Below are 26,414 nucleotides of genomic sequence, written 5' to 3'. Positions count from 1 at the left end.
CCCGTCAGATTTCCCATTTTGCTCCCCTGTGCCCATCGCCCCTCTCCCCTGAAGTCCCCTCACCCCTCTGCTCTGCTTCTCCAACTGCTTCAGTTAGATACCCCGGGAGGGGCTCGGGAAAGAATGGCAGTTTTGCCATGGCCTCCCATTAAGTGTCTGCCGGTCCCTCCGTCACAGCTGGAGGTATGTGTGTCTATAACACTCACACGGAAGACTAGAGCCGCCTCATCTGCTGCACAGCAAGAGTCTGGAAGTGAGGGGTGAAGACGCGTGGGATGGAAAAGTAATCGCCTCCCCTACAGGCTCTTCTCCTGGGTGGGGTGGACATGTGAATAGCTCCTTTGTAAATCTTCTCCGTGCTTGGAACCTAAGGTCGCTGCCACCAACTTTACAGCTCTTTCCACTCAGGCTTAAGATCATTGTCAGAGAAATAAGACCTCCATTATAATTGGAAAAATAAGAAGAAAAGCTCCTAAGATAAGCACCAGATGGGAGTGAATTAGGTAGGGCCTCACCAGGGAAACCAGCTTCTGAGAAACAAAATGAGTGGAAGGTGGTGGTGGAGGGGAAGTGGGTGAAGTGGCCAGGACAAGCAGCAAGGAAGTGGTGTGCTGGCTAACGTTTAACAATCCACTTCCTGAGGGAAACAGCCCTGATGTGGGGCATTTGCCGATTTTGCGCGGTGTAAACATTCCTCCCATGGCCAATTTCAAGCTACCAAGGTGAGGTCACTGAACTTGAGCAAGCACCTCCAGTAATGGTGAGTCAAGTAGCCCGCCCGGGCAGGACCACAGGTTCCTGAGCACAAGGTGTCAGAGCTCAGGCCAACTCCTGTCCACCTACACTAGGATTCTTTGGAATAAACTTGAACTTTGGGAACCGGCCCGCTGTTTGGCTGTCTGCATGTTCTAAGTTGCCTCTGGCTCATTGATAAAGTTCCTTCTGAAAATGCCAGGTGAGCGGGCTGTGCTACAGGGAAATCACACGTGGGGGTTTGTGGGCACTGCGGCAGCAGAGCCACCGTGCCCAGGGTCCAGGGGACAGTAGGCTCCGTGGGAAAGAGGAACCCTGAGCAAAGAGGCAAGTCCACAGAGCTCACCTCTGCCACCCTCCCAGCCGACCGTCAGCTCTCACGGCTGGGCTGACTGCTCTTCTCATCCTGATGCAGCTACACACATACACACACGCAACAGACACCGAGAGAAGGAAGAAAGAGGCTACAGCTTCTTCAGGGATGGAATGTGCTTGTTGAGGGAAGGTTCTGGTTTAGCTCCATGGTTCTATCTTGCCTGCACATTGGAATCATCTGGGGAGCTTTAAAAAATCATCAAGCCCCAAACCCACCATCAGAGATTCTGACTTGGATCTCTGGGGTATTGGGGTATTGCCTGGACACAGGTGTTTTTAAAATCTCCCAATGATTTGAATGCACAGCTAGTCTGAGTACCACTGGTCCTCCCAGGGAGGCTTAATGAGAGAATCCGGTGAAAACACTCATATAGCACTTCCACCCCAGGATGCTGCCCACCTGCTTCACTGTGTGGGGCAGAGCTGTCAAGAGCTAGGCTGATTGCCTGCGTTCGTGGCATAGGGAATCCTGCCTCATCACCTTACACTGTTCTCTCCACCCCAAGGAAGTTTCCCTCCAACCAAAGTTACGTGCTCTAGCCATAACTTTCCTGTGGCTTTCAATCTCCCTCCAGCTATATGCAAAAATCATCTCTCCTTATGCAAAGCACTGTCCTCAATAGCTGGGGTTCTGCAGCAAGACTGCCTGGGTTGGAAACCCTGGTTTTGTCCAGGCAGCATGACCTTGGCCAAGTTACTTAGCTTCCCTGAGCCTCCGTTTCCTCACCTGGGGAGAATAATAGTGCCTGCCTCATAAGGTGGTCGTGAGCGTTAAATAAGAGCACACTTGCAAATGGTTAGAGAAGATCCAGATATGAAATAAATGGCCACTAAGTATCAGCTAGTGTAAATGACCATGACATGAGCCCCGTGAGAACAGGGAGCGGGCTTTGTCCGCCTCCATCTCCAGCACAGCGCCTAGCACACGGCAAGCTACTCAATCAAAAAACGACAACTGGCGAATGAACGTTTCCCAAATGCCTAAGTCCGTGTTCGTGACCCTGTGAGCCTCTTACTCCCTGAATAAGGCCCTTGCAAGGCTGAGCTTTGAGAGTCAGAGCGTCTGGGCTGCTCTCCAGCACTTTGGACAGAGAGAGAGACAGATGGTCCCTTAGACTGGCTTGTCTAAGGGAGCAAGAAAGTACTTTGTTTTAAGCAGATGTCAAAGAAGTTTTCTTGCTGTTCACCTGTGTGCTCCCAGCAGAGTGCTCCCAGCACCCTGGAGAACTGGAGGTTCTGTGGGTAATCAAAGTTTTACCACTCAGTGGCTGGCACAGAGAATGCCATCTGGACAGAGACCAAGTGTGTGAAATGTCTTCTGCCCAGAGACCCGGCTTGCTACTTCCCTTCAGGCAGACACATGTGGGCAGGAGCTGCAACAGGAGCTTCCCTCCCCTCCATGTCTGGGGACCATGTCTAACTTGCACTAATTGCTGTTGAAGACTGTTTGCTTACTCCTAACCTCCCCCTCAAGCGGCTCCACAGCCAGCAAGCGCTCCTACACTGTGTCTAGTGATGGCGTCACGATCGATGCCTGTACTGACTGCTCACTGCCCGTGGGTACAGGGCAGCACTCTGCTGGTGCTGGACAAGGGCATTCTGGGCAGACGGCATGAGTCCGCTGTGCCAAGCAGGCAGCTGCCACCTTGAAGGGTGAATCATCTTCCCCTGGGCACTGTGGCACTCAGCGCTTGGAGGGCAGGGCAAGGCTCAGACTGTCGCCAGCTGGCTGTGCTCGGGACGGGGGGTGGGGGGGTAATTCAAACCCAATATCCAGGGATCCATCCATTCCCCCCAGATGGGCTTGGAGCCCAAGATCCCGGGGCAGGAGGAATGTGTCAGGGGTTTGACATTGTCTTCCCAGACCTTCTCTGCTTTGACCTGTCTTAGGGGCTAACAGCCTTCTCTGGCAGGCAGGGAGCTACAGGAAGTGTGCTTGCCAATCAGCCCCTTGTAAATACCAGCTAAAAGGCCGCTCACAGGGAGAGCTCCTTTCTCTGCAACCGCAGGGCTCCTGCCAGGGCTGAGCGAGGCCAGCATAAGAAAACTCTGCCCTTGTGACCTGGCCAATAGCTTACTGGTGCTACCAGACGTGTGGCACCCGACCTGCTACCCCAGGCGCCATCCACACCCTCCTCTCCCATCACATGAAGACCTGGCAGGCTCCGGAACACCAAAGACATGTGGGCCCAGGCGCTCCAAAGACCTGGGTTCAAATCCTGCCTCCACCAGGCCCCTGGGCAGTCTGCTTAATCTCTCTGAGCCTCTCTCTTAGCCGTCAAGTGGAGGTAACGCCCCCTATCCAGAAGAGAGGCCTGAGCAGATTAAATGAGACGATTACAGAGGAGCAGGGTCAAGCAGCCATAGCTGTTAGGTTTTCAAGTCTGTGCGATTTTATCTTTTCAGATCAAACAGAGCTTTATTTCCACTTCTGCTTTTCTAGGGTTTCTTCTATCTAAAAACTATTTTCTGGGCTCCAGTGAAAGAACTCTCCTTCTGTCCCCCCAGAGGCACAGAGTGGGTGTGATGCGGAACAACAGGACCAGGTCCCGCTCACGCCCACTCCCAGGGAAGCCCTCCCCAGCCCAGCTTCCTTGTGTACCACTCACTCAGCACTTGGTACTCAGTGCTTGTGGCTCAGGCCCCCAGCCACAGGAGAGTTCCAAGAGCAAGGAGAGCCTGCAGAACCTCTCACTAAGGGGCAGCTTGGTAGAGCCCCAAAGTGAAATAAAGCCACATCTCTCTGCCCCTGTGCTGCTGATCAATTTAGTCTGTGAAACAGGGTGGAACAGTGATGTCAACGTCGGGAAAGGGCGGTCCTGAGGTCCTAGTGGGCATTTGTGCCCCACGCTAAGGGAGGATATCCTGGAGAATCTCTTCTATTGATGGAGACCAGAGGGAAGCTGCGGCTCCCTGGAGGGATCTGCCCCTCCCCCACCTGCCCAGAGAAGGAAAAAGTTGCTGTGATACAGGGCCTGGGCTCCCAGTGATACACTGGGCTGTGGCAGGGGCGCAGGTGCCCCCTTGGGCCAGGTGTGCTCCCTCTAAGTCTCCACAGTGCCCCCAAACCATCCTTGTAGCCCAGGGGACAAGGGTCCTGTACTTTGTGGAAACCTTGGGTACCCTGAGAAATCTGTGAGGCTTAAGGAGCAGTTGTGCTTGGGAGGACGGTGCGGCCATTAGCACAGTCAGCTGCCCGGAGGTGGCACCTGGTGCGTTAGGAAAAGGCCCTGCGCTTCTCAGGCCCTGCTGTGCGTAGAAAGCACTTGCGGGTCTTGCTCAGGTACACATTCTGATTTTCAGGAGGTTGGAGGTGGAGCCTGCGGTTCTGAATTTCTAACTGGTTCCCAGGTGATGCCCACACTATTGCTGGTCTGTGGATGACACTTTGAGAAGCCAGAGCCTCGACAGGGGTTCTCAAACTTCAGCATGCATCCGCATCACCTGGGGGGGAACTTATTAAACAAACTGCTAGGGAATTCCCTGGTGGCCCAGTGGTTAGGACTCGGCGCTTTCACTGCCGTGGCCTGGGTTCAGTCCCTGGTCCGGAACTAAGATCCCATAAGCCAAGTGGCACGGCGAAAAAAAAAAAGATGCACAAATTGCTGTCTGTCCCCACTCCCCCAGTTTCTGATTGAGGAGGTCTGGGGAGGAGCCTAAGAATATGTATTTCTAACAAGTTCTCAGATGATCCTGCTGGTCCTGGGCCCCCCCACTCTGAGAACTATTGGCCTTGACAGTAAGAAGTGAAACTGTGTGAACACAGAATTAAGTAAATGCAGCCCAAAGCATCCCTACGTGATACAGGTACAGATGTCCCCCGCTATCTGAAAGTAGAGCATTCCTATAAAAGCTTTCGTAAGCAGAAATGGCATAAAGTGAAGAAGCAATTACCTTAAGACACATCTTATTAACGGACACACAGAATAAACTGAGATAAAGCACATGGCGGCTCGATGCTGAGATGCGGTTCTGGGGAAGGAGCTTGGCAGGGACACTCTCTCTGCTCGGGGCACAAACTTCCTCTGTTAACACTCACTGCAAAATAAATGCTGAATGCGATTTGCGCTTTTCCTATTTTTTCATAAAAGTGTAAATCCTCTTCGGATTTCCTTGATTAGAGAAAACAGGTACCAGTGCAGGTCTTTCGTAAAAGTGAAGCGGTGTAAAGCAAACTTTGGAAAAGCAGGGGAGATCTGTACTTTTCCTTTTAAAAGTGCTATTGCTTTATTTGTTAAATTCTTAACAAGCTTTTGTTTCCCTATGATCTCTCGTTCTTTCTGGAACAGTGGTTGCATGGGGTAAAAAACCCAGCAAATAGAGGGTGACGGAAAGTTAAATTCTAGCTTAACCAAAATAGTCTCCTGCTTAAGCAAAATGAAGTCTCCGAAACATCAGTACTTGGTCTCCCCTTCACTCCACATGTTCCAGGAACGTGCTGAATTGCTCTGGAGCATCGAGTAATTATAAGTTCTTCGGAGTGAACGCTGCTCCCACACCCACCTTCACGGCCTGTGTGATGGTTGCTGGGGTAAAGAACTGACTCCCTGGTTTTAACAGGATGGGTGACCCATCTTCTGCCCATGTCACCACTCACAGACCAAATGCTTCTACCTCCTCCAAAGCCTTTCCAGGGCTCTCTGGGGAGCCCCACCTCACAAGGACACGTGGACAGCCACCCTCTGCCTGGGAGCCTCCCCCCAGCACCTCAGCACTTCTGACCATGTCTTATTTGTAGTTTACTCTCCGCTCCCACTCAGACTTTCCCTACAGCCTGTACGCAGCTTAAGGTCAGGACCTGCATCTCATTCATCTCTGTCGCCCCTATTTCTGCAGAGACTCTCTCTCCCCAAGCAGTCTTGTTTATACACACTCAGAAGCTTCCATATACCAGAGGCTCCTTCTGGTTTGGAAAATATAAGGACCATCCCACATCCCAGAAACTTGTGAGTCACTGTTGTCAGAATAAATACTCTAAGCTACAAACCCTTTTCTGCCTCTCGGAAGTGCCTGGCAGGCTTGTCCCCAAGGACCCGGGAAGCCTCCCATCTGGATGGGGGTACTTGCTATATGCGTGTGCCAGGGCCCAGCTTGGGGGGGTGGAGGAGAGGCCTGTGACCTGCACCACTTCCTGTTCATCTGAACCAGGCCTAGACCTACAGACTCAGGGGCTTAGGACAAAGGCAGAGAAAATGGTAAGACATGAGGCAGGACTTCTGGACTGAGAGCTTGGCCGTGCAGGGTGGCTGAGGTGGGATGGGGTGGAGATAAAGAGTCAGATGTCATTGAACCTGTCATCTACCTGGCTCCACACTCGGGTGAGAGGAGAGCTCATCCCCTTAGCCGAGGCATCACTGCCCATCCTCATGACACCCTCACCATCCAGTCACCCTGAGGATGCAGTGGTGGCGACCACGATGGACAGAGATGCGGGTGGAGATGAGAGGAAGGAAGAGTGTGGCGTAGTTGAGGGGTGAGAGCTGAAGGACAGGGAGCTGGCTGGCTGAGCACAGATCCCAAATCTCTGCGGGACAATTCATGGAAGCGGCTTTCAATATTTTTTCATCATGACTCACTGTAAGAAATTCATTTTAGGAATTCCCTGGCGGTCCAGTGGTTAGGACTCCGCGCTTTCACTGCCGAGGGTGTGGGTTTGATCCCTGATCAGGGAACTAAGATCCCACAAGCTGCGTGGCGAGGCCAAAAGAAAAAAGAAAAAAAAAAAACATTTTACAGCATGACTCAGTACCTATATCTGTGCGGGTACATTGCAAAACTAAAATAAAAAGTCACAAAGCAGTATGTACCATGCTACAGGTGATGTACTCCAGCACATGCTGGTTTCACAACTTTTTAGTGGGTCACAGCTGGCAACTCGAAACAATCTGCCCTATTATGTGTCAGTCATTTCGGAGGGCCTTGGAGCCTTTGGAATTCCTGCTCTGTACTGTGCTCCCAACCAGCTGTGCGCCCGCTGTATGCGGACACCCCACTCATGTTGGGTGGGGGTAGGGAGCAGGGTGGCTCCAGAGATGAGAGCACAGGGAGGCCACATCACACACACGGACTGGAGGACTGTCCGTACAAGGCGGCAGCAACGAGGCCGCCACATGCTAACCCAGATCCTCGACCTGAGGGCATTCAGCTACTGGTGAGCACCAAGGACGGGCACCCTCCCCGCCCTGTCCACCGGCGGTTGGACCAGAAAACAGAGGGCAGTGTCCCTGCCTGTCTCCCAGCCTGCATACCCTGATGAGGTCCTGTGCCTTCTCCCGTCCATGGACCGGAGCCCTCTCTCCTCTCCCTGCATCGTGGTCCAGAGAGTGGAGGAAGACTGGGCAGCGGCACTGTTCAGAAACAAGATGCTGCTGCCACCCTCGGCAACTTCCAGGCCTTCCTGAGGCCTTGCTGGAGGCATCTTTTGAGGAGGTCCCTTCAGAGGCTCCTCCGGATGCACCTGGGGGCTTGCTTCAGAGCTGCCTGTTCTCTACTAACTGAACTAAAGCTTTAAGGCAACCCATGCATCTCCAATTTATTTCTTTAAAAATGATTTTTAAAAAAATTTTCCAATCCTCTCTGAGGGCTCTAAAGGGGAACAATAAGCCATTCTTAAGGCATCCTAAGCTCCAACTACAATTATCCCCATGAGCTCCTGCAGGAGATCGGCTACAGCTGGTGAAGAGTGCAAAGCTATTTCCATAATGTAGGACTTTTCAGCCCTCACCTTCTTCACTGTGATTACTGCTCTCTTCCCTCCAATTGGGCTGTGAAGGCTGTGGCCTGGCCTTCCGATGGTTTGGGAGTTAGAAAGCCATCCAAGCAGTTAACTAGGGTGGATTGGAGACAGGTAGAAAATAAAAGTGAGGACCCTCCTGCAAGGGAACCATAGCTGCCATCGTGTGCCCCTCTTTCCACCTGGTTGAGGGAGGACACCCAGGCATCCCGCAGTGGAACAGGCCCTGGAATCAGCCAAGCACCTTGAGGAGCCGCTGGACACTCGGGGAAAACTAGAAGGCAGGGGCAGTCCCCGACATCTCCATGTCCCCCAGGCCTGGCCCAGACTGGGCAGCAGGGGGCTCTGTCACAGACCGAACTGACTGGGACACACAGCCCAGTGGCTGATGTCTCTGTTACCTGGCCAGGTGTGCAACAGACACTTGACCATGAAGGCCGGGGGAATGTCTTAGTGCCTCAGTCTCTACATCTGTCAAATGGGATGATCACCCTGTTGCCTTGGGTCTGCACACGAGCACTCTTGGTAAGCTGTAAGATGCTTCCATGTGTACACTTATTACTGTCACTCTGCAGAAAGTTAGAGATACGTGTACAAAAGAAGAAGTCAAAACCGCCGATCTTTGCTCTGGGAGCTGTTCAGCCAAGGAATGTTGTCAGCCTTGTGGGAGGGGAAAGATTAGGGAATCTGTGCCACCCTGTGCTTCCCACTTTTGCTCGTACTGCAGCCAGCATAGACCACGCAGCCAGTTCTCCGGCTGGGGGCGCGGGAAAGCCACATTCTGGGGTGGGGGGTTGGGGAGGGTGGGGAGAAACTCCATTTGGAAGCTGAGAAGAGCTGAAGCTCAGAGAGGGGACGTGAGTCTTTCAAAGCTGCAGTTAGGAAGTGGGGAAGCCGATGGCCAATACTTGTCCTGACCTGCCTGCCTGCAGCTACCCACCCAGCTCTGGTCTTGGTATCAGCCTGAAGTAGCCCCTGCTTGGTTACTGCCCCATTTAGATAAGCAGCAGAAGGAGGTGGAGGCATCAGGAATGGCCTCCAAGAACAAGAGGTGGAGGAGGAAGGGCCCAGCAAGGAGAGCCCGGCTGAGAGTGAAGAGCTCAGGGCGAGACCCCGGGTGGTCAGGACAGCACAGGAGGAAGAACTGTGCAGTGAAAAGGCACTTCTGGGCATGCTCCTTCCGCTTAAAGACAGAACAAGGGCCCAAGTGACCAGGGGGGCCAACGCACGGGCCAGCCACCCAGTGATCCTGGTCTTGGGAGGCAAGACTGACCCAGAGCCCACCCCCAGGGCCTTCCCAGAGACCAGGCAAGGGAACCCCACTCCAGGCACAGGGCTGAGTTTTAGAATCATGTATTCTTATCCTGGCGCTTCTGTGGTCTCACTGTGCCACCCGATGCTCTCTCATAACCTCTCTGAGCCTCAGTTTACTCATCTCTAAAAGGATGGACCCAGACGTTCAGAACTTAGCTGGTCCCACCTCCCACTCAGCCAGGGCCAGGGCCCTGCAGGCGGCATCCCTGATAGAAGGGACGCTTGCCGGCGCACAAGGCAGGCTGCTCTTCATCGAGCAGCTCCAAACCACCAGAGACCTCTTCCTTTTAATCAAATGGCAAAATGGCTGTGAAAGAGCTTACGAAAATAAAAGCATAACTGAAGGGGGTTATTATTAACCATCAACATTAGAGGCAACGTGAGAGAGGACGAAATGGGGCTGCAGGTGGGCTTCCAGAGCCCACCGAGGCGGCCGCAGGAGGGGCCGAGGAGGAGCGCAAAAGGACCCTGTGAGTGCCAGGCTCTCTCTGGGGAGGTTAGACAGCAGCTGGGGAGGTGCTCAGGTTCTGATGAGACCGGCAGGTGTGTAACTGCTACAAAAGGAAGAGAGGGACCCCTCCTCCACCTCAGAGGAACCCAGCTCGCTGGGATCTGCTGTCTGCAGGAGGCCCATCTCCAACCCAGACGGGAAGACCCTCTGGTTCCCTGGGGGGAGCGTATCTGTACTGGAGGCACAGAGACACTGTTCTGAACACCTCTGCCTAGTGGCTCCTGCTGAATAATGGCAAAGAGCTCACTGTGACGCCAGCGAGGGAGAGCCTGGGACTCTGCCAGGAGTCAGTGCATAGAGGGTCCCAGCTGAAGGGTCGCAGAGGCACCTGAGGCCGGCAGAAGGAGACGCGAGAGGGAGCGCCTGTGGCCCAAGGTGGCCCAGCCAGTTCAGGGCTCGCTGTGGGGAAAGCCAAGAGCTTCTACCTGCCAGGTGAAAGCAAGTGTCTGACCTGGCCCCTGGCAGGTGGCAGGGCCTCGTAATGGTTACCTTCCTAGGCTCAGTGACCTGTACTCGGGAATCTCAGACCAGAAAGCCCAACCTTGCGCTCCCGTCTATGAAACTCTGAGTCCAGAGGCCCATGCCTTGTGCCCTGTGAGGCTCTGTGAACCTCACTCGGGAAAGGGAGCTCAGGGGAGGCTCTGCACGCAGAGGGAGGTGAGGGGCCTGGTGGGCTGGGTCCACTCACCCACGATCTCGTTCTCCTCCAGATTGATGGTCTCCAGCGCAGGCAGGGTGGTGAGCTGCTCAGGGAAGTCATGGAACTGGTTCCGGGACAGGTCGATGGCCTTGAGGTGCTGTAGGGTGCTGACCTCGTTGGGGAGGCTGTGCAGGAAGTTCCCTTCCAGGTGGAGCTCTGCCAGGTGGGGAGGAAGAGTAAGGGGCGGGGGGAAGGGGAGCAACCCAGAGACCACAGTGACTGCTGGCCTCCTGGGCCAGGAAGGCGGCAAGGAAGGAAGCCCCCCAAGGGGCGAACTCCATATTAATGCAAAAGGAGGGGTAACCCCTACCACTGCCACCCATCATTCCAGCTGGGCTCCCGGCTGTTGGCTTTGGAATGGAAGGCTCTGCCCAGCAGAGGTCTCTCAACCCTGCTCAGGGTGGCACATCTGGGGTCATTCCTAAGGCTGGTTTAGGGACCATCACATCCTTGAACTGAGGCATCCAGAATGACCAGAGAGGCTTTCCTTACTGCGGCTCAATCAGGCTTGCCCCTCGATTTTGTTCCGCCCAGACACATCCCTAGGACAGAAGCCGTCCCTCTGACCTGGACCACTCTGGCAGTCTCCTCCCTGGCTTCCTGCCTCCAGTCCCTCTCCAATCAACGCTGCACAGTGGGACCTTTTTAACCTCATGAGTGCAGCCCTGAGCTCACAAACCTTCAGTGGCTCCCCAAGGGCCTCCTCCTTAGGCAATCAAGGCCCTTTTTGACCAGGCCCCTGCAGCTCTCTGCTCCTGCAGGTCCAGTACTCACACCTGGGTCTGTGCCCTGGCTGCCCTGGAACGTCCTCTGGGATGATCGCGAGCAAAGAGACACATCACAGGAGAAGTCATACAACATCATCTTGCTGGACTCCTGCATGGTTCTGCATCCCATAAAGAAGTAGTAACGAGAGCTCTCTTTTTCTTTTTGGGGGTGCCTACGCTGAGTCCCACACACTGCCAGGAGCTGATGCTAAGTGTCTCATCTGATCCTCAGAACAGCTCTGCAAGATTTATCTTATTCTGCTCCATTTGACAGAACCAGAAATGGTGGCTCAGAGAGGTTAAGCAATTTGCCCAAGATCACACCACCAGGTGGCAGAGAAGCCAGGATTGAGATGACCTGGATGACTCGATGCTGGTCACAAAACATGGGACAAAGGGGCTGGTGACAGAGGCAACAGGAGAGGCAGGTGTGAATATTTAACGAGGGATGCAATGTCCCAGGCAATGTATTAGTCGTTCATGAAATCTCATATAATCCTCCCAACAAATTTCTCTCCCAATTTATGGATGAGAGCACTGAGGCTCACAGAGGTCAAGTAACCTGCCCCAGGGCACACGCACCTAGCAGTCCCCCATGTTCCCTGAGATTCACAGATAAGGGAGGGAAGTGGGGAATGGAATGACGGTCCCATTTCCTCAGGAAAGTGGGGTTGGGGAGGGGTCCATCCAGACACCAACATCAGAGCAGGTCTGGGTGGAACCTTCAGGAAGCAGAGTCTCTGGGGGAGGCTGAAAACACTTCTGTGTGAAGCCCAGTCTGCACATCCTGCTGGGAAGATGTGCCTGGAATCAGCCGGGGGGCATCTCCACAGTTGGGAAACTGAAAAACTTTTCATCTAACTGCTATCATTTTCTTTTAATTTAACATCTTTATCGGAGTATAATTGCTTTACAATGGTGTGTTAATTTCTGCTTTATAACAAAGCGAATCAGTTATACATATACATATGTTCCCATATCTCTTCCCTCTTGCGTCTCCCTCCCTCCCACCCTCCCTATCCCACCCCTCTAGGTGGTCACACACCACCGAGCTGATCTCCCTGTGCTATGCGGCTGCTTCCCACTAGCTGTCTATTTTACGTTTGGTAGTGTATATATGTCCATGCCACTCTCTCACTTTGTCACAGCTTACCCTTCCCCCTCCCCATATCCTCAAGTCCATGCTCTAGTAGGTCTGTGTCTTTATTCCCATCTTACCCCTAGGTTCTTCATGACCTTTTTTTTTTCTTAGATTCCATATATATGTGTTAGCATATGGTATTTGTTTTTCTTTCTGACTTACTTCACTCTGTATGACAGACTCTAGGTCCATCCACCTCACTACAAATAACTCCATTTCGTTTCTTTTTATGGCTGAGTAATATTCCATTGGATATATGTGCCACATCTTCTTTATCCATTCATCCGATGATGGACACTTAGGTTGCTTCCATCTCCTGGCTATTGTAAATAGAGCTGCAATGAACATTTTGGTACATGACTCTTTTTGAATTATGGTTTTCTCAGGGTATATCCCCAATAGTGGGATTGCTGGGTCGTATGGTAGTTCTATTTGTAGTTTTTTAAGGAACCTCCATACTGTTCTCCATAGTGGCTCTATCAATTTACATTCCCACCAAGAGTGCAAGAGTGTTCCCTTTTCTCCACACCCTCTCCAGCACTTATTGTTTCTAGATTTTTTGATGATGGTCATCCTGACCGGTGTGAGATGATATATCATTGTAGTTTTGATTTGGATTTGTCTAATGATTAATGATGTTGAGCATTCTTTCATGTGTTTGTTGGCTATCTGTATATCTTCTTTGCAGAAATGTCTATTTAGGTCTTCTGCCCATTTTTTGATTGGTTGTTTGTTTTTTTGTTATTGAGCTGCATGAGCTGCTTGTAAATTTTGGAGATTAATCGTTTGTCAGTTGCTTCATTTGCAAATATTTTCTCCCATTCTGAGGGTTGTCTTTTTAATGAAAGTTCAGTGTGGCCTCCCAGGTTTCTTTCCCTGATGTTCAATAGCTTTCCCATATGTCTCTGTCTTGATGCATTCATGACTCAAAGGTTCTGCAAATCTCCTGCCCTTGTGTGCGGCTACAATGAACATTATCCCGAGGCTTTTGTATGATCACATCCGCTCCTCTCAGGGCTGAGGGAGAAGCAGGAGGGCAGGGACCCTTTCTGCCCAGGCTCAGAGCCTGACGGACCCATGGGAGACTTACTCTTCCAAGCTTTACAAACCAGCGTCAACTCACTACCTTCTGACACCCCAGGTGTCAGAAAGCCAAGACTGCTCCCTCGCCCAGTGAGGTTAATTAAAAGTCCAAGCCAAACAAGGCATTCCTGCTCCAGAAGTATTTGCTCAAGAACCACTCTGAACAGCAGACTCTTCTTCTGGAGCTCTTTTGCCCCTCATGACTTTCCAGCTTGATTCCATCTGGTTGGATCCCATTCTGGAAAAGGGCAACTTTCACTCCTATCAAATTACAGACTGTTTGCTCACTAGGTGGTCCATCCCAAAAGTACAACGGATCCTCCTGACAAGCTCTGCCTGGATTCCTCAGGTCAGTGTTCTCGGGAGGAGCAGGCAGGGTCTGGACACGAGTACACGGGGGGGGGGGGGGGGCCTGCTACAGAATGACAGAGAGAGCGAACCGTCCTGAGCGCTCACCACACACTAGTACCCTCTTCTCAGTGTTCACCATGTTTTACCTCAACTTAATCCTTACGATGACCCACTGAAGGTGCGTAGAATGGATCCCGTTTTACAGATCAGGACGTTAGAAGTGGCAGAGCCAGGTTCTGACCTCAGGCCAGTGTGGCTCCCGGGTCCGTAATTTTATCCATGCCACTTACTGATTCTCCACACCCTGACACACACAAGGCTGCTCAGCTAGCTAGTTTGTCTTGGAGAAGCTTCAGAAAGATGCGCTGCTTAAAATTAGATGCTCTTGCTGAAATTTGCTATCACCAAGGGAGATTTTTGTTTTCACTGATTTAATATTTTCCCCACTCTGTGCATAGCCCTCCTGGGCCTTGTTTGTGCCGAGTTATCTTCTTGAGAAAATTCAGGTCCAGTCCTCCATCACCACTGAAGGCAGCAGGTCGCCTAGCCCTCAGGCACGTGCGCAGTGCCAATAACCGTAACAGAAACCCAACGCTATCCCAACTGTAAATACAAGATTTTGTTTTTTGAAGCCACTGAGATTTGAAATTATTTGTTCCTAATGTAAAACTGGCCTATCCTGACTGATGCAGTTTGTTTCACTTTAAATGCATTTTCTACTTATAAAAGCAATGCAAGCTCACTGTAAAAACAGAGACATCACAAAAATATGGAACAAAGGAAAATGAAAGTCCTGCGTGTTTCCCCCCCGCCAGAACCATTGTTGTTTGGTATTCATTCTTCTATATTTTTCTATGTACATGCTTATGGATGGATGGATGGATGGATATTGTTTTTAAAAAACAAATGGAATCATAGACTATATACTCTTTTGAGAACTGCTTTTTTCACTCAGTAAAGCTGAGGCAGCTTTCCAAGTCATTGCTTTGTGTATCCTTCTCTGGAGATCATTACTCTCAAGATTGAGACTTGTGGATACAAAATCATGGCCCTGCCCAGCATCTCGTTTCCCAGGGAAGGCTGCTCTCTAAAGTCCAGCCATTCTTCAGCAGCAGGCTCTAAGGAGACGCTCAGCTGCAAGGAGGAGAAGCTGAATCTGCCTGAAAGGCGGCCTCTCCCCCGGCTCAGAAGCACTTCTGAAAAGCAAAAGGCGCAGAGGGAGTCACGGCTGGGCAGGCAGGGCTTGCACCCTTGGTGTTCAGCTCCTTGACTGCATTAGGGTAATCAGAGGGGCTGTGTTGAGATTGGGAAGGAAGGGAGAGCTTTCCATTACTGAGCTTCAAAGGGAGCCCAGATCTGCTCTGGAAAGGCAGTGTCAACCCACTCTAGTTAGTCAGGCTCCTGCTGCATTAAGAAAGTATTGAAGTGCTGGGATTGGGTGGGGAAGGGTTTCCAGGAAAGAGCTCTTGTGCCGGATACCCAGCCGCACTGGGTCTGGGGCTTAGACCAAAACCGAATAATAATGGCTAACATCTAATAAGCAGTACTGTGCTCCAGGTACTTGTTCTCTGGAGTTTACACGCAATCATCATTTTAATTTTACTATAACCCATTACCTCCAATTTACAGAGAGATGAAATAACTTGCCTAAGGTCACACAAACCCCAACCTCTCTCCCAGTTAATCTGACCTTCCTCTCCCAACCCCCAAACCAGGATGTGAACCCCAGCCAACCTCCCCAAGAGAAGTGGGCCATTCCGGCCACCTGCTTTTTCCGGTTTTGCACCTCCAATCCCTGCAGCACCTGTTCTCAGAGTAGATACTCAGCAAATCCCTGCTTATTTAGTGGTGAATGAATGATGAGGGAAAACCCAGGAGGACCTAGTTCTGATCTGACTCATCATGTGTCCTTGGGACCATCCTCTCCCCGGACAGCCTCCATGAGAAAGTCCTCCCTGCCCATTTACAGCAGGGCTGTGAGAATGAGTCGAGAGTGTTGTGAAAAGCAGGACGTGCTGCACAATACACATAGTTATTAAGCACCTACTAGACGCTCAGCCCTATGCTTGAACGTGAAAAGGATAATCTTTGAACAGTAAAAGCACTGTTTCTGTTAGAGGCGTACAACATCCATGAGACCTAGTTACTGGTTTATGGAGCTTTTTGTGGAAAAAAACCCTGAAAGCTATCATTAAAGGCAGAAATCAAAAGATAAAATAAGAGAAGGTAGATGCAGCTGGGACACATGGCTTGCAGGAAAGTCAATCAGACTTTCACAATTATGCCCAGGGTCTCACTGCCCTCTTGTCGCAGGGCAGAGGGGTGTGTGTGTGTGGCTGTATTAGAGGAGCTCCAGATGTTTCTTCCTGCTCTCTTACACCAAGGTTCAGAGTCAAACAACCTAGGCTCCCAGGATGGACAGGGTCTCTGGGAGAAGACCTTACTCCATCCCACTCCCAAGACTGTCCCCAGCCTGAAAGCAGCCAGGCATGACATGCCCTTATTTTCTATCCCTTCTGAGCTGTGGTTTCTGGACTCTGCTAAATGGATCTCTCCTTCCCCAAGTTCCCCTTATTACTTCCTCATCATCCTTATCTTGGACAATTGTCAGGGCTGACTCAGAGGCCTCAGGCTGACCCCAGCGGAGACAAGGCCAGCTGATTACATTAAGGGACAGATGAGGCTGGCCTGCAGTAATTACGCAGCCTGGTGGTAAAGGAATGTGCCAACTCCAAAAATACCTGCCCACTGAGGGTCAATCAACACCTTGGCTGCGACACTGCATCAATGAGCAATTACTTTCCTACCTGCAGGGGCCCGCCTGCAGGGCAGAGTCAGTGGGTCAGGTGGAACAATAATTGTCCTTCAAGTGGCCCATACTCAGCACTGCAGACTCTTCACACAGAGACAGCTGCTGCCCATGGGGAACAGAGAGGAAAGAAGTGAAGTTTCCGAAAGCCCCATCCACTCCTTGGGTGGACAGAGGGAAGGGGTGAGAAAACTCTTCTAACCGAGGAGTCTGGGACAGACTAAAATGAAGCGCTAGCCATTCTGCCCCCATGAAAAGGGTAGGTGGCTCTTACTCTACCAACGTGAACCAGTTCCTAAAATATATTGCTAAGTAAAAGGGGCAAGTTGCAAAACTGTACATACACTTTACCCCCATTAGTAGTTTATAAAGGAGCTCTGGATCTGGACCCACAGTCCTGACCCTATTCTCTCTCACTGTGTGACCTCAGGCAAGTTACTTAAGCTCTCTGTGCCGCAGTTTCCTCATGTAAAACAAGGATAATAAGAGGACTGACCTCACAGAGTCACCAGACTTTGAGTAAATGCGCCCTCACATTATAAAGTGGTTGTCTGCTCCTACACCTGTCTCCCTGAGAGACTGTGGGCTCCTCAAGGACCAGGTCTAGGTCTTGGTTTCCTTATCCTTCCCAAACATCGGTGCTATGAGGATTAGATGAGATGATGTGTGTAAAACCCTCAGTGTGGAGCTGGCGGGGGCTAAGTGCCCAGCGAATTTGGGCTTTCATGTTATTTCCTGTTCATGCTCACACCGGCCCTAAACAGATGCTCAGGGGGAACTAATGAATTGAGTTGAAAGGCAGGCTGTGACAGGCTGAATATACACACAGGCAATGGCCAGACCAAGTATAAAAACAGAACGGGGACTCATAACCTGAAGCATCCTGCCCAAGAAACCAAACCATTAGTAAAGCAGCCAGCCCAGGAAGCTAGTCTTCTGTAAGTCAGGCTTGTAGCAAGTCAGACTGCTATCTCCATCGACAATCCAGGAAGCCAAAGAATACCCCCTGTAACAGTTGGCCCCAAATGGCTGGGACTTGATTACTAACTGACCGTTTCCCTAAATTTTTGTCCCAACATCCCACTCAGGACCAACCAGAGACAGCCAGATGTGCATCCTAACCAATCCCATAGGACGCCCTGCTGCTGGCTGGCCCGCCCGCCTCCAGCTTCCCCAGGCCAATAGCCTGCCATCAGGCCCACCTGAAGACTTCTCCCTTTCATCCACTATGAAGCTTTCCCATTCCTCTGCCTGCCTTTGAGTCTCCGCCAAATGCAAGTGACAGTGGCTGACTCCCTGGCTAGAGCGAACTCTGAATGAACAGCCTCTGCTGGTTCTCATTTGGGTGGTCTTTGTCTATTTCTGCAGGTGTGTCTTACACACCTCCGGCCTGGCAGGCCCAGGACACACTCAATAAGAAGAGCTGAATGACTTGCATCTGGAGGAAGTGGGGAGATGGGAACACAAGAGGAGAGGGACCAGAGGAGCCACAGCCAGACCTCAGGATCCCCTCTCCGCAGAACCGATGTGCCCTCTGGACAGATTCCATTTTTCCCGCCATAAGACGGTTGAAGGAGAGCAATGGGATGTAATCATTTAAAGACCACCCAACTCTGAGGCGGCTGTGACCCCAGCAGCAGAAAGTCCCCAGGGTACCCACAGGAAACAACTTGGCAGTCAGGGAGCAAGCAGGTGGCTCTCTCCCCAGCACCAAGGCAGCATATACCCACTCTGTCAAGAATATATACACTACCAAACATATGGTAGATAGCTAGTGGGAAGCAGCCACATAGCACAGGGAGATCAGCTCAGTGATTTGTGACCACCTAGAGGGGTGGGATAGGGAGGGTGGGAGGGAAGGAGACGCAAGAGGAAAGAGATATGGGAACATATGTATATGTATAACTGATTCACTTTGTTATAAAGCAGAAACTAGCACACCAATGTAAAGCAATTATACTCCAATAAAGATGTAAAAATAAATAAATAAATAAATAAAAATCCAGGAGACGACGCTAGCAGGCAGTGCGGAGCCCAGCACAGCCTATTCAAGTCTCCTCTTCACACATAAAAGGAGAGGGTTTTTTTACTTGAAAGAGAAACAAAGGCTGGGGTCCAGAGCCAGGTGGGTCTCTCAGCTCCAGCCCCTCCCTGCCTGATCACCAACCCTCATCCACGGCTGCCTCTGTGAAATCCAATTACTGGGCACATGACAGCCTTGCCTTTGTAATCGGAGGTGGCGTGCGGGGAGCCAGGAGCCACCAGAGCACAGGAGGCGGTTCAAACGGCATTCTTCAACAGACTTCTGATGGAAGGGTATCATGATGCGTCACGAATCCAGGGGCCCTAAGTGTGTTTCTCCACACTCGCTGCTGTGTCCCTGGAGAGGGCCTACTTGCTTATCCCACAAGGCACTGCCATGTCAAGTCCTCTCCAGGCCCTTGAGCTCACGCAGGTGGCCTGGAAAGGCAGCCCTGGCTGCAGGGTGGGTGACCTCGGTGTATGGCTCTGACAGCCCGGACGAATGCCTTCTCACCCTGACCTTCCTTCTCCACCCGTGAGGTGAGATGGCAGTGACAGCTCTAATATTTTATGGGAGATTCTCCCAACTGGTGGCACACAGGCTAAGTCTAGCTTGCAAAATGTGTTCTATTGGCTTCCAGATTAAAATACAAATTAAGTAAAAATGGATAAAATTCATATAAATATCCACCTTTCCAGCTTCAACTGAATAAAACTATCAGAACAATCCCGTGGCACATCTGGCAGAAGCTGAGTAGGGCCTGTACCAGGTGGCCACAGTCCCCACCACTCCCTCTTGTCCCATGCCCAATCTGAGTCACTCATTACCTACATGCTAGTCTCTTAAGCGTTGGTGTTTATAACCCCTGAACTATGGTCTCAATCTTGGCTGCCGGCACTTTAGAACAACTGATATTGATGTTAACAGATGCCTAGGCCCAGGCCCACATCCATGCTGATTCAATTGGTCTTGGAGTAGAGCCAAGGCAATGATGTTTGTAGAAAAACTCCTCAGTTAATTCTAATTTCAGCCAGGCCGAGAGCTGCTGGTCCAAGGGCCCCGGCAGCTGGGAGGACCCATCTCACCTGTGTAAAGAAGCAGCCACCAGAAAAAGAAGGACGGGAAAAGTGGGCCTGGTCAAAAGCACCCACAGGTGCCCCTGGGGAAACACGTGTTGCCCTGGGATCCCCTCCACCCCCAACATAAGCACTTTAGCTTTTTAGGCACAAACGCAATGAGCTTTGTGGGCTTCGGTCAGAAACGACAACACAGCCCAATCCCTCCTGCTTGCCCTTGTGTTTGCGCCCAGTCTAGGTCCTGCCTGTAGCTCCCTCCTGAGCCACTGTCCAAGCTGCTTCCTGTCCCTGCACTGGGTTTGCCAATTCACACCTCTCCCCTCCCCTCTTGACTCCGCCCAGGGCTCACACCTCCTGTAGGAAGCTGCATGAAATATGCTCCTCTCAGGCTTCCCTAGTGGCGCAGTGGTTGAGAGTCCGCCTGCCGATGTAGGGGATACGGGCTCATGCTCCGGTCCGGGAAGATCCCACATGCCGCGGAGCGGCTGGGCCCGTGAGCCATGGCCGCTGAGCCTGCGCGTCTGGAGCCTGTGCTCCGCAACAGGAGAGGCCACAACAGTGAGAGGCCGGCGTACCGCATACAAAAACAAAAAAATGCTCCTCTCAAGTCCCTCAGGTACCATCAGCATTTTACGTATTGGTTTCTCTAAACAGGCTCTTAGACTCCTTTCATGCCCCTATCAGATAGAGAATTCCTGAAGGCAGGAATCACATCTCCTGTGCCCCCTGTGCCCTCCCCAATTCTCCCACCCCACTATTTCATGAATACACACCAAGCGCCCAGGCTGCAACTCCATCCCACGGGTCCCTGCGTGGCAGTGGACTCTTGCAGAAGGATGGAGGGGCTACCTGGAGAGCGGGCACTGCCGCCTGCTTGTCCACCTGGAGGAGCCATTTCAGATGAATCTACAACGCCCACCTGCCGGCCTCCTGCCCACCTCCCTGCCGAGCACCCGTGTCTGCTTGCTGTACGTGTGCACAGCACAGAAAACAACAGCCCTGGCGTCTGTCACTCCTGAACTGAGAAAGCAACATGGGAGAACAGTGCTAGACTGCAGGGGGGTTGGGGCATGGCGGTCAGAAGGGGGCTCCTTCAAGTCTACCGAAAAATAACTACTCCTGAGCTGCAGGACCCCAAATACTCTACTGGTCTGTTCAAAACAAGAGAATCACTCCGGGACCCACACCCCTGACCATGAGTCAATCTGATTCACAGCCAGCTAGAGGCAGGAGTGGCACTTAGAGATTTCCAGAGGACATAGGTCCACCCTTAGAGCCTCCCCTTGGGAAGGATTTGCTGAGACTAGCTGACTGGGGACTAGCCCTGGTGACATTCCCTAGACAGGGTCGGAGCCTGAAGGATGAGGGTCAGCATGCCCTCCTGGCCTCAGCTGACCAGGGCCTACCTTGGAGCTGACAGAACGTGGTCATGAACTTGCTGGTGAGGGACTTGAGCTCGTTGTTGGCCAGCGTGATGAGGTGGATCTGGTCGGTGACATTTCGCAGGACCTTGTAGATGCCGATGGGGAAGGAAACCAGCTTGCACTCGGCCAGGTCTGCAGCCAAAGGACAAAGACCAGAGTTAGCAGCCACAGCTGCCCATGGACGTGCCCCAAACCCCACAGACCCGACCCTGTATCTCCTCCCGGCCTCCTTTGTCTCCTACCTGGCTCCCCTGTGCCAGGCTCAAGACCCTGCAGTCCCTCCTCCAAGAGCCTTCATCACCATTCATCACACTTGTCCAGGTCTCACACACTGAACCTAACAGCTTATTATAGCACCTTCTCTAACAGCACAGCCTGCTAGCTGGAATGCAGAAGACAGAGCTCTGATGACCAGCACTCACAGCCGTGTGCTTGAGGCCCTGAAGGACCCACAAGTCCCTCCAGGGTCATCAGACTCAACGGCGAAGCCAGGGTCTTAAGAGTACTTTATAATAGTCTGCTTCTTTGAAAACAGGCAATTCACACAGACTTTGTGGTATGACCTTCTTCCCCCTCCTGTCACTCTGAAGACAGGTCTGTCTAAGAGGTAGCAGGGAAGCCTCTGTGAAGAACAGTCTGGCAGTTCCTCGAATGGTTAAACCTAGTTACTATATGACCCAGCAATTCCACTCCTGGGTATATACCTGGGAAAAATGAAACCGTGTGTCCACACAAAATAGTACACATGAATGTTCACAGCAGCATTATTCATAATAGCCAAAAAGTGGAAACAACCCACGTATCCACCCACAGACGAACGGATAAGCAAAATGTGTATATCCACAAAAAGGAATATTGCTTGGCAATAAAAAGAAATGAAGCATCAATATATACTACAACATAGACAGGCCTTGAAAGCATTATGGTAAATGAAAGAAGCCAGTCACCAAGGACAATATATTGTATGAGGCCATTTATATGAAATGTCCAGAACAGGCAAATGTACAGAGACAGGAAGTAGATTAGTGGTTACCTAGGGCTGGGGGTATTGAGGGCTGGCAACTAAGGGGTGAGGGGCTTCTTTGTTGGAGTAATGCAAATGTTCTAAAATTGGATGTGGTAATAGTTGCACAGCTCTGTGAATATACTCAAATCACTGAACTGTACACCCTAAACTGTATGGTATGTGAATTATATCTCAATAAACCTGTTTCATATATATATGGCAGCAGAGAGACACTGAAAGCATGGAGGCTCAGAAATCAGGCTGTCCAGCTCATCTAAGTCACTTAAGTTTCCTGAGCCTCAGTTTTCTCATCTGTAAAATGAGGGTATCGTTGTCTACCTAGCAAGGCTGTCAGGAAAAGTAAATATAATAATAAGTACTCAATGTACTAACCAAGTGCCTGGCAGATAAGTAGTGGGAATGCTAAATACAAGTGCTGTTTCCCTACTCACCTTCCACTTTGCTCTCCCCTTCTCACCTTACCCAAATTGTCTCCATGCTTCAAGGCCAGTTCCCATCCCACCTCTTCTGGAAATCTTCCTGGATCACCCCCATTACTGGTGATTGCCCCCCCAACCCCATTCAGGAGCACTCATCAACTCAGACAGCACTGCCCCATCTCTCAACAAACTCTTATCTTTTCCCCAAAGAGGCCGGGCTTCCCCAGGCACCTCTAAGCCTTTGAAGATTGTTCCAGTATTAATATACAAAATTCAATAATATTCCTATATGCCAACAATAAAATACAGTTTTTAAAGATCTTATTCTGAACAGCAACAATAATGCAAAGTCTATAGAAATAATCAAAATTTAAGCCCTTCTCCCTTATCTGCCTCACAGAATTTCTACTCTGGCTCTAATACCAGCTCAAATGTCATCTCCTCCACGAAGCCTTCCCTGACGGCCCTAAGCTCCAGCCTCTGAGTCTCATATGGTGTAAATGAGACCTCTTCATCCTGTATTGTATTAACCTCCTTTTGTGTCTGCTTTCCCACTGGACTGGGAAGGCCCCCAGAGCACAGCGTCAGCAGAGGTCCACCAGGCTTGGAGGGCAGGGCAGGGTTACTGGTGACCTCATTAAGCTGGTTTAAGGAAAGAAAGGGGACAGGTAGGGGTAAGGGCAAAAGTCCAAAAGACTGAGGAACCATAGGGGTAGGACATCCTGTTAAGAATTGTCTTTAGGGAATTCCCTGTTGGTCCAATGGTTAGGACACCAAGCTTCCACTGCAGGGGGCCTGAGTTCGACCCCTGGTCGGGGAACTAAGATCCCACAAGCCGTGTGGCGTGGCCAAAAAAAAAAAAAAAGAAAAGAAGTGTCTTTACTGCTTGCTCTGGTCCAGGGCTATGTTAGGTGACCCCAGCCCTGTGTACCAGTCCAATGTCAGGTACCTGCTCTTATAGCAGCAAGTGGGGTTTACAGAAGAGAGTGCAAGGTCCTGCCGGGAAGAACGAATGCCCAGAGGTCAGACTTTCAGTAAAAAGAGATCAAGGGCTGGAACTAGACCAGCTCTGTAGGCTCGAAGTTTGGGGCAAGCTGAGGATTCTTGAAAGAGCAAACACTTCCAAACAATGAGCCCCCTAGTGCTTGGTGCCAGAAGCACAAAGGTCTAGAAAGGAGTCTTGTTGTGGTTGTGAATCACAACAGCCCCTTTGGCTAAAAGCAACAGATCTCAGACCTGCTAGGAACAACATCAAGGAAAATGCCAGAAGCTTTCCCTTTAAAACAAAGAGCAAAATAAGGATGCCTTCCATCATCTGTATCCCTGAATATGGTCTTAGAAGTTCTGGCCAAAGAAATAGAAAGCATAAACATTAGAAACAGACAAAATGATTATTAAGTGCATGTGAGATGACTGCATAACCTCAACAAAGCAGGCATCTGACAAAGTACACAAATTAAAAAGATCTCAGCAAAGTGGCTAATTAAAAGTGCAAAATTCAATAATATTGAATTGCCTATATGCTAGCAATAAATATAGTTTTTAGGATCCTATTCCAAACAGCAGTATAATATAAAATATAGAGAGAATCATAATAGAAAATATATCTGACCAATATTATGAAAAGTAGTTCTATTTTTTAGTTTTTAAGGAACCTCAATACTGTTTTCCGTAGTGGCTGTATCAATTTACATTCCCACCAACAGTGTAGGAAGGTTCCCTTTTCTCCACACCCTCTCCAGCAATTATTGTTTCTAGCTTTTTTGATAATGGCCATTCTGACCGGTGTGAGGTGATACCTCATTGTAGTTTTGATTTGCATTTCTCTAATAGGTAGTGAGGTGGATGGACCTACAGTCTGTCATACAGAGTGAAGTAAGTCAGAAAGAGAAAAACAAATACCGTATGCTAACGCATATATATGGAATCTAAAAAAAAACGGTACTGATGAACCTAGTTGCAGGGCAGGAATAAAGAGGTAGACATAGAGAATGGACTTGATGACATGGGGTGGGAGGGCGAAGCTGAGGCGAAGTGAGAGTAGCATCGACATACATACACTACCGAATGTAGAATAGTTGGCTGGTGGGAAGCAGCAGCAGCATAGCACAGGGAGATCGGCTGGGTGCTTTGCAATGACCTAGAGAGGTGAGATAGGAAGGATGGGAGGGAGGCTCAAGAGGGAGGAAATATGGGGACATGGGTATGCATATGGCTGATTCACTTTGTTGTGCAACGAAAACTAACACGGTATTGTGAAGCAATTATACTCCAATAAAGATCTATTTTAAAAAAAGATTTAAAAAAAAGTAGAAAGGTTCACAAAGATATTTTTACAAATGGGAGGACTTCCCTGGTGGCTCAGTGGTTGAGACTCTGCCTGCCAATGCATGGGACATAGATTTGATCCCTGGTCTGGGAAGATCCCACATGCCACGGAGCAACTAAGCCTGTGCGCCACAACTACTCAGCCTGCGCTCTAGAGCCTGCAAGCCAAAACTACTGAGCCTGCACGTTGCAACTACTGAGCCCACATGCTGCAACTACTGAAGCCCGTGCACCTAGAGCCTCTGCACTGCAACAAAGAGTAGCTCCCACTCACCACAACTAGAGAAAGCCTGCGCGCAGCAACGAAGACACAATGCAGCCAAAAAAATAAGTAAAAAATAAATAAATAAATAAAAATGGGTTTGTACATGGAGATATATAGCATTCGTTGACAACAAGTTAAAATATTGAAATAATAGTGATTTTTTAAAGAAGTTAATTTACAGATTGTTTAATGCAATTCCTACTCAAAGCCCAAAAAGTTTTTTTTTAAACTTGATGAAATGGTTTTAAATTTCAACTAGGGAATAAGCAAGCAAGACTCTCTAAAAGAGAAGAAGGTGGAGTGAGAACCAATTTTATAAGGCTGCAGTAATTAAAACAGAGGGTAATAGGAAAAATGGATCATAGAAGAAAACACAGATCCATTGTCCAGAAAATACAGACCATAAATAATATGTCATAGTTTAATAAACACTAAAATGGAGGCCTCACAAATAAATTAGGGAAGGGAAGGATTAATAACTGATGTCAGAATAACCAATGAACAATTTGGGGAAAATAAGAGAAAGAGACTCTCAATTAACCTAAGAATCAAAAAAAAAAAACCTCTAGATAAAATTACACTTTAAATATTTTTTGAAATGAAATCAAAAAATCAGAAGTAAACAGACTTATACAACCACTTAAGTGAGGAAGACTTTCTCAACCTAGGAGCCTTGAAGAATCACAAAGGAACAGATCAACAAACCTAACTATAAAAAAATATGAAACACCTGGATGCTTAGAAGAAAATAAGGCAAGCAACAGATTGTGAAAAAGGATCTATAAATAGGATACATAAGTTGTTATCTTGATTATTTTAAATGCTCAATGTAACTCAATTTAAGAAAGGCCACCAGATGATAGATATTCACCAGGGAGAAAATATAATTAGTAAATAAATATACAGCCACTGATATGTGTTGCCAAACTGCTTTCCAGGATATTTATACCAATTTACATATATTCTAGCCAACAAGTAAGAGGATCATTAAAAAAATCCTTGCTAATATGATCAGGGGAAATGGTATCCCTTGCTTTCATGAGACTGATTATCTTTTATGGTTAATTAACCATTTTTATTTCCCTGGTGGAAAATCTTGTTCAGGTCTCTTGCTATTTTTCTATTTGGAGTTCTGGCATTCCACCCACTCCATCACCCCCCTAGGTGTTGGTAGAGGTCCCTAAATAATATTATCAACCTATGTCTGTTCACTGTTTTTCTTTTTTTGTGTGTGTGTGGTACACGGGCCTCTCACTGTTGTGGCCTCTCCCGTTGCAGAGCACAGGCTCCGGACGTGCAGGCTCAGCGGCCATGG

The 26,414-nt window shown here is 49.8% G+C and overlaps 1 protein-coding gene across 3 annotated transcripts in view; it reads right to left on the bottom strand.

Annotated features, from left to right (window-relative positions):
* The window catches only part of LRRC20 (leucine rich repeat containing 20), a 66,587-nt gene that overhangs the window by 9,529 nt on the left and 30,644 nt on the right, over positions 1 to 26,414 (bottom strand). For 2 of the 3 annotated variants that reach the window (XM_030862486.2, XM_060286592.1), the window contains 2 exons: positions 21,043 to 21,192; positions 10,375 to 10,542 (listed from right to left, as the gene is read on the bottom strand). In XM_030862486.2, coding sequence (XP_030718346.1) covers positions 10,375 to 10,542; positions 21,043 to 21,192 — 318 coding nt within the window. The remainder of the gene's footprint in view (positions 1 to 10,374; positions 10,543 to 21,042; positions 21,193 to 26,414) is intronic. The other variant, XM_060286593.1, reaches the window with a different exon arrangement.

The sequence above is a fragment of the Globicephala melas genome, chromosome 16, assembly GCF_963455315.2.
Source record: "Globicephala melas chromosome 16, mGloMel1.2, whole genome shotgun sequence".
NCBI lineage: Eukaryota > Metazoa > Chordata > Mammalia > Artiodactyla > Delphinidae > Globicephala > Globicephala melas.
Note: the sequence above shows the minus strand (reverse complement) of the source record. Positions and strands in the feature narration are given on the sequence as shown.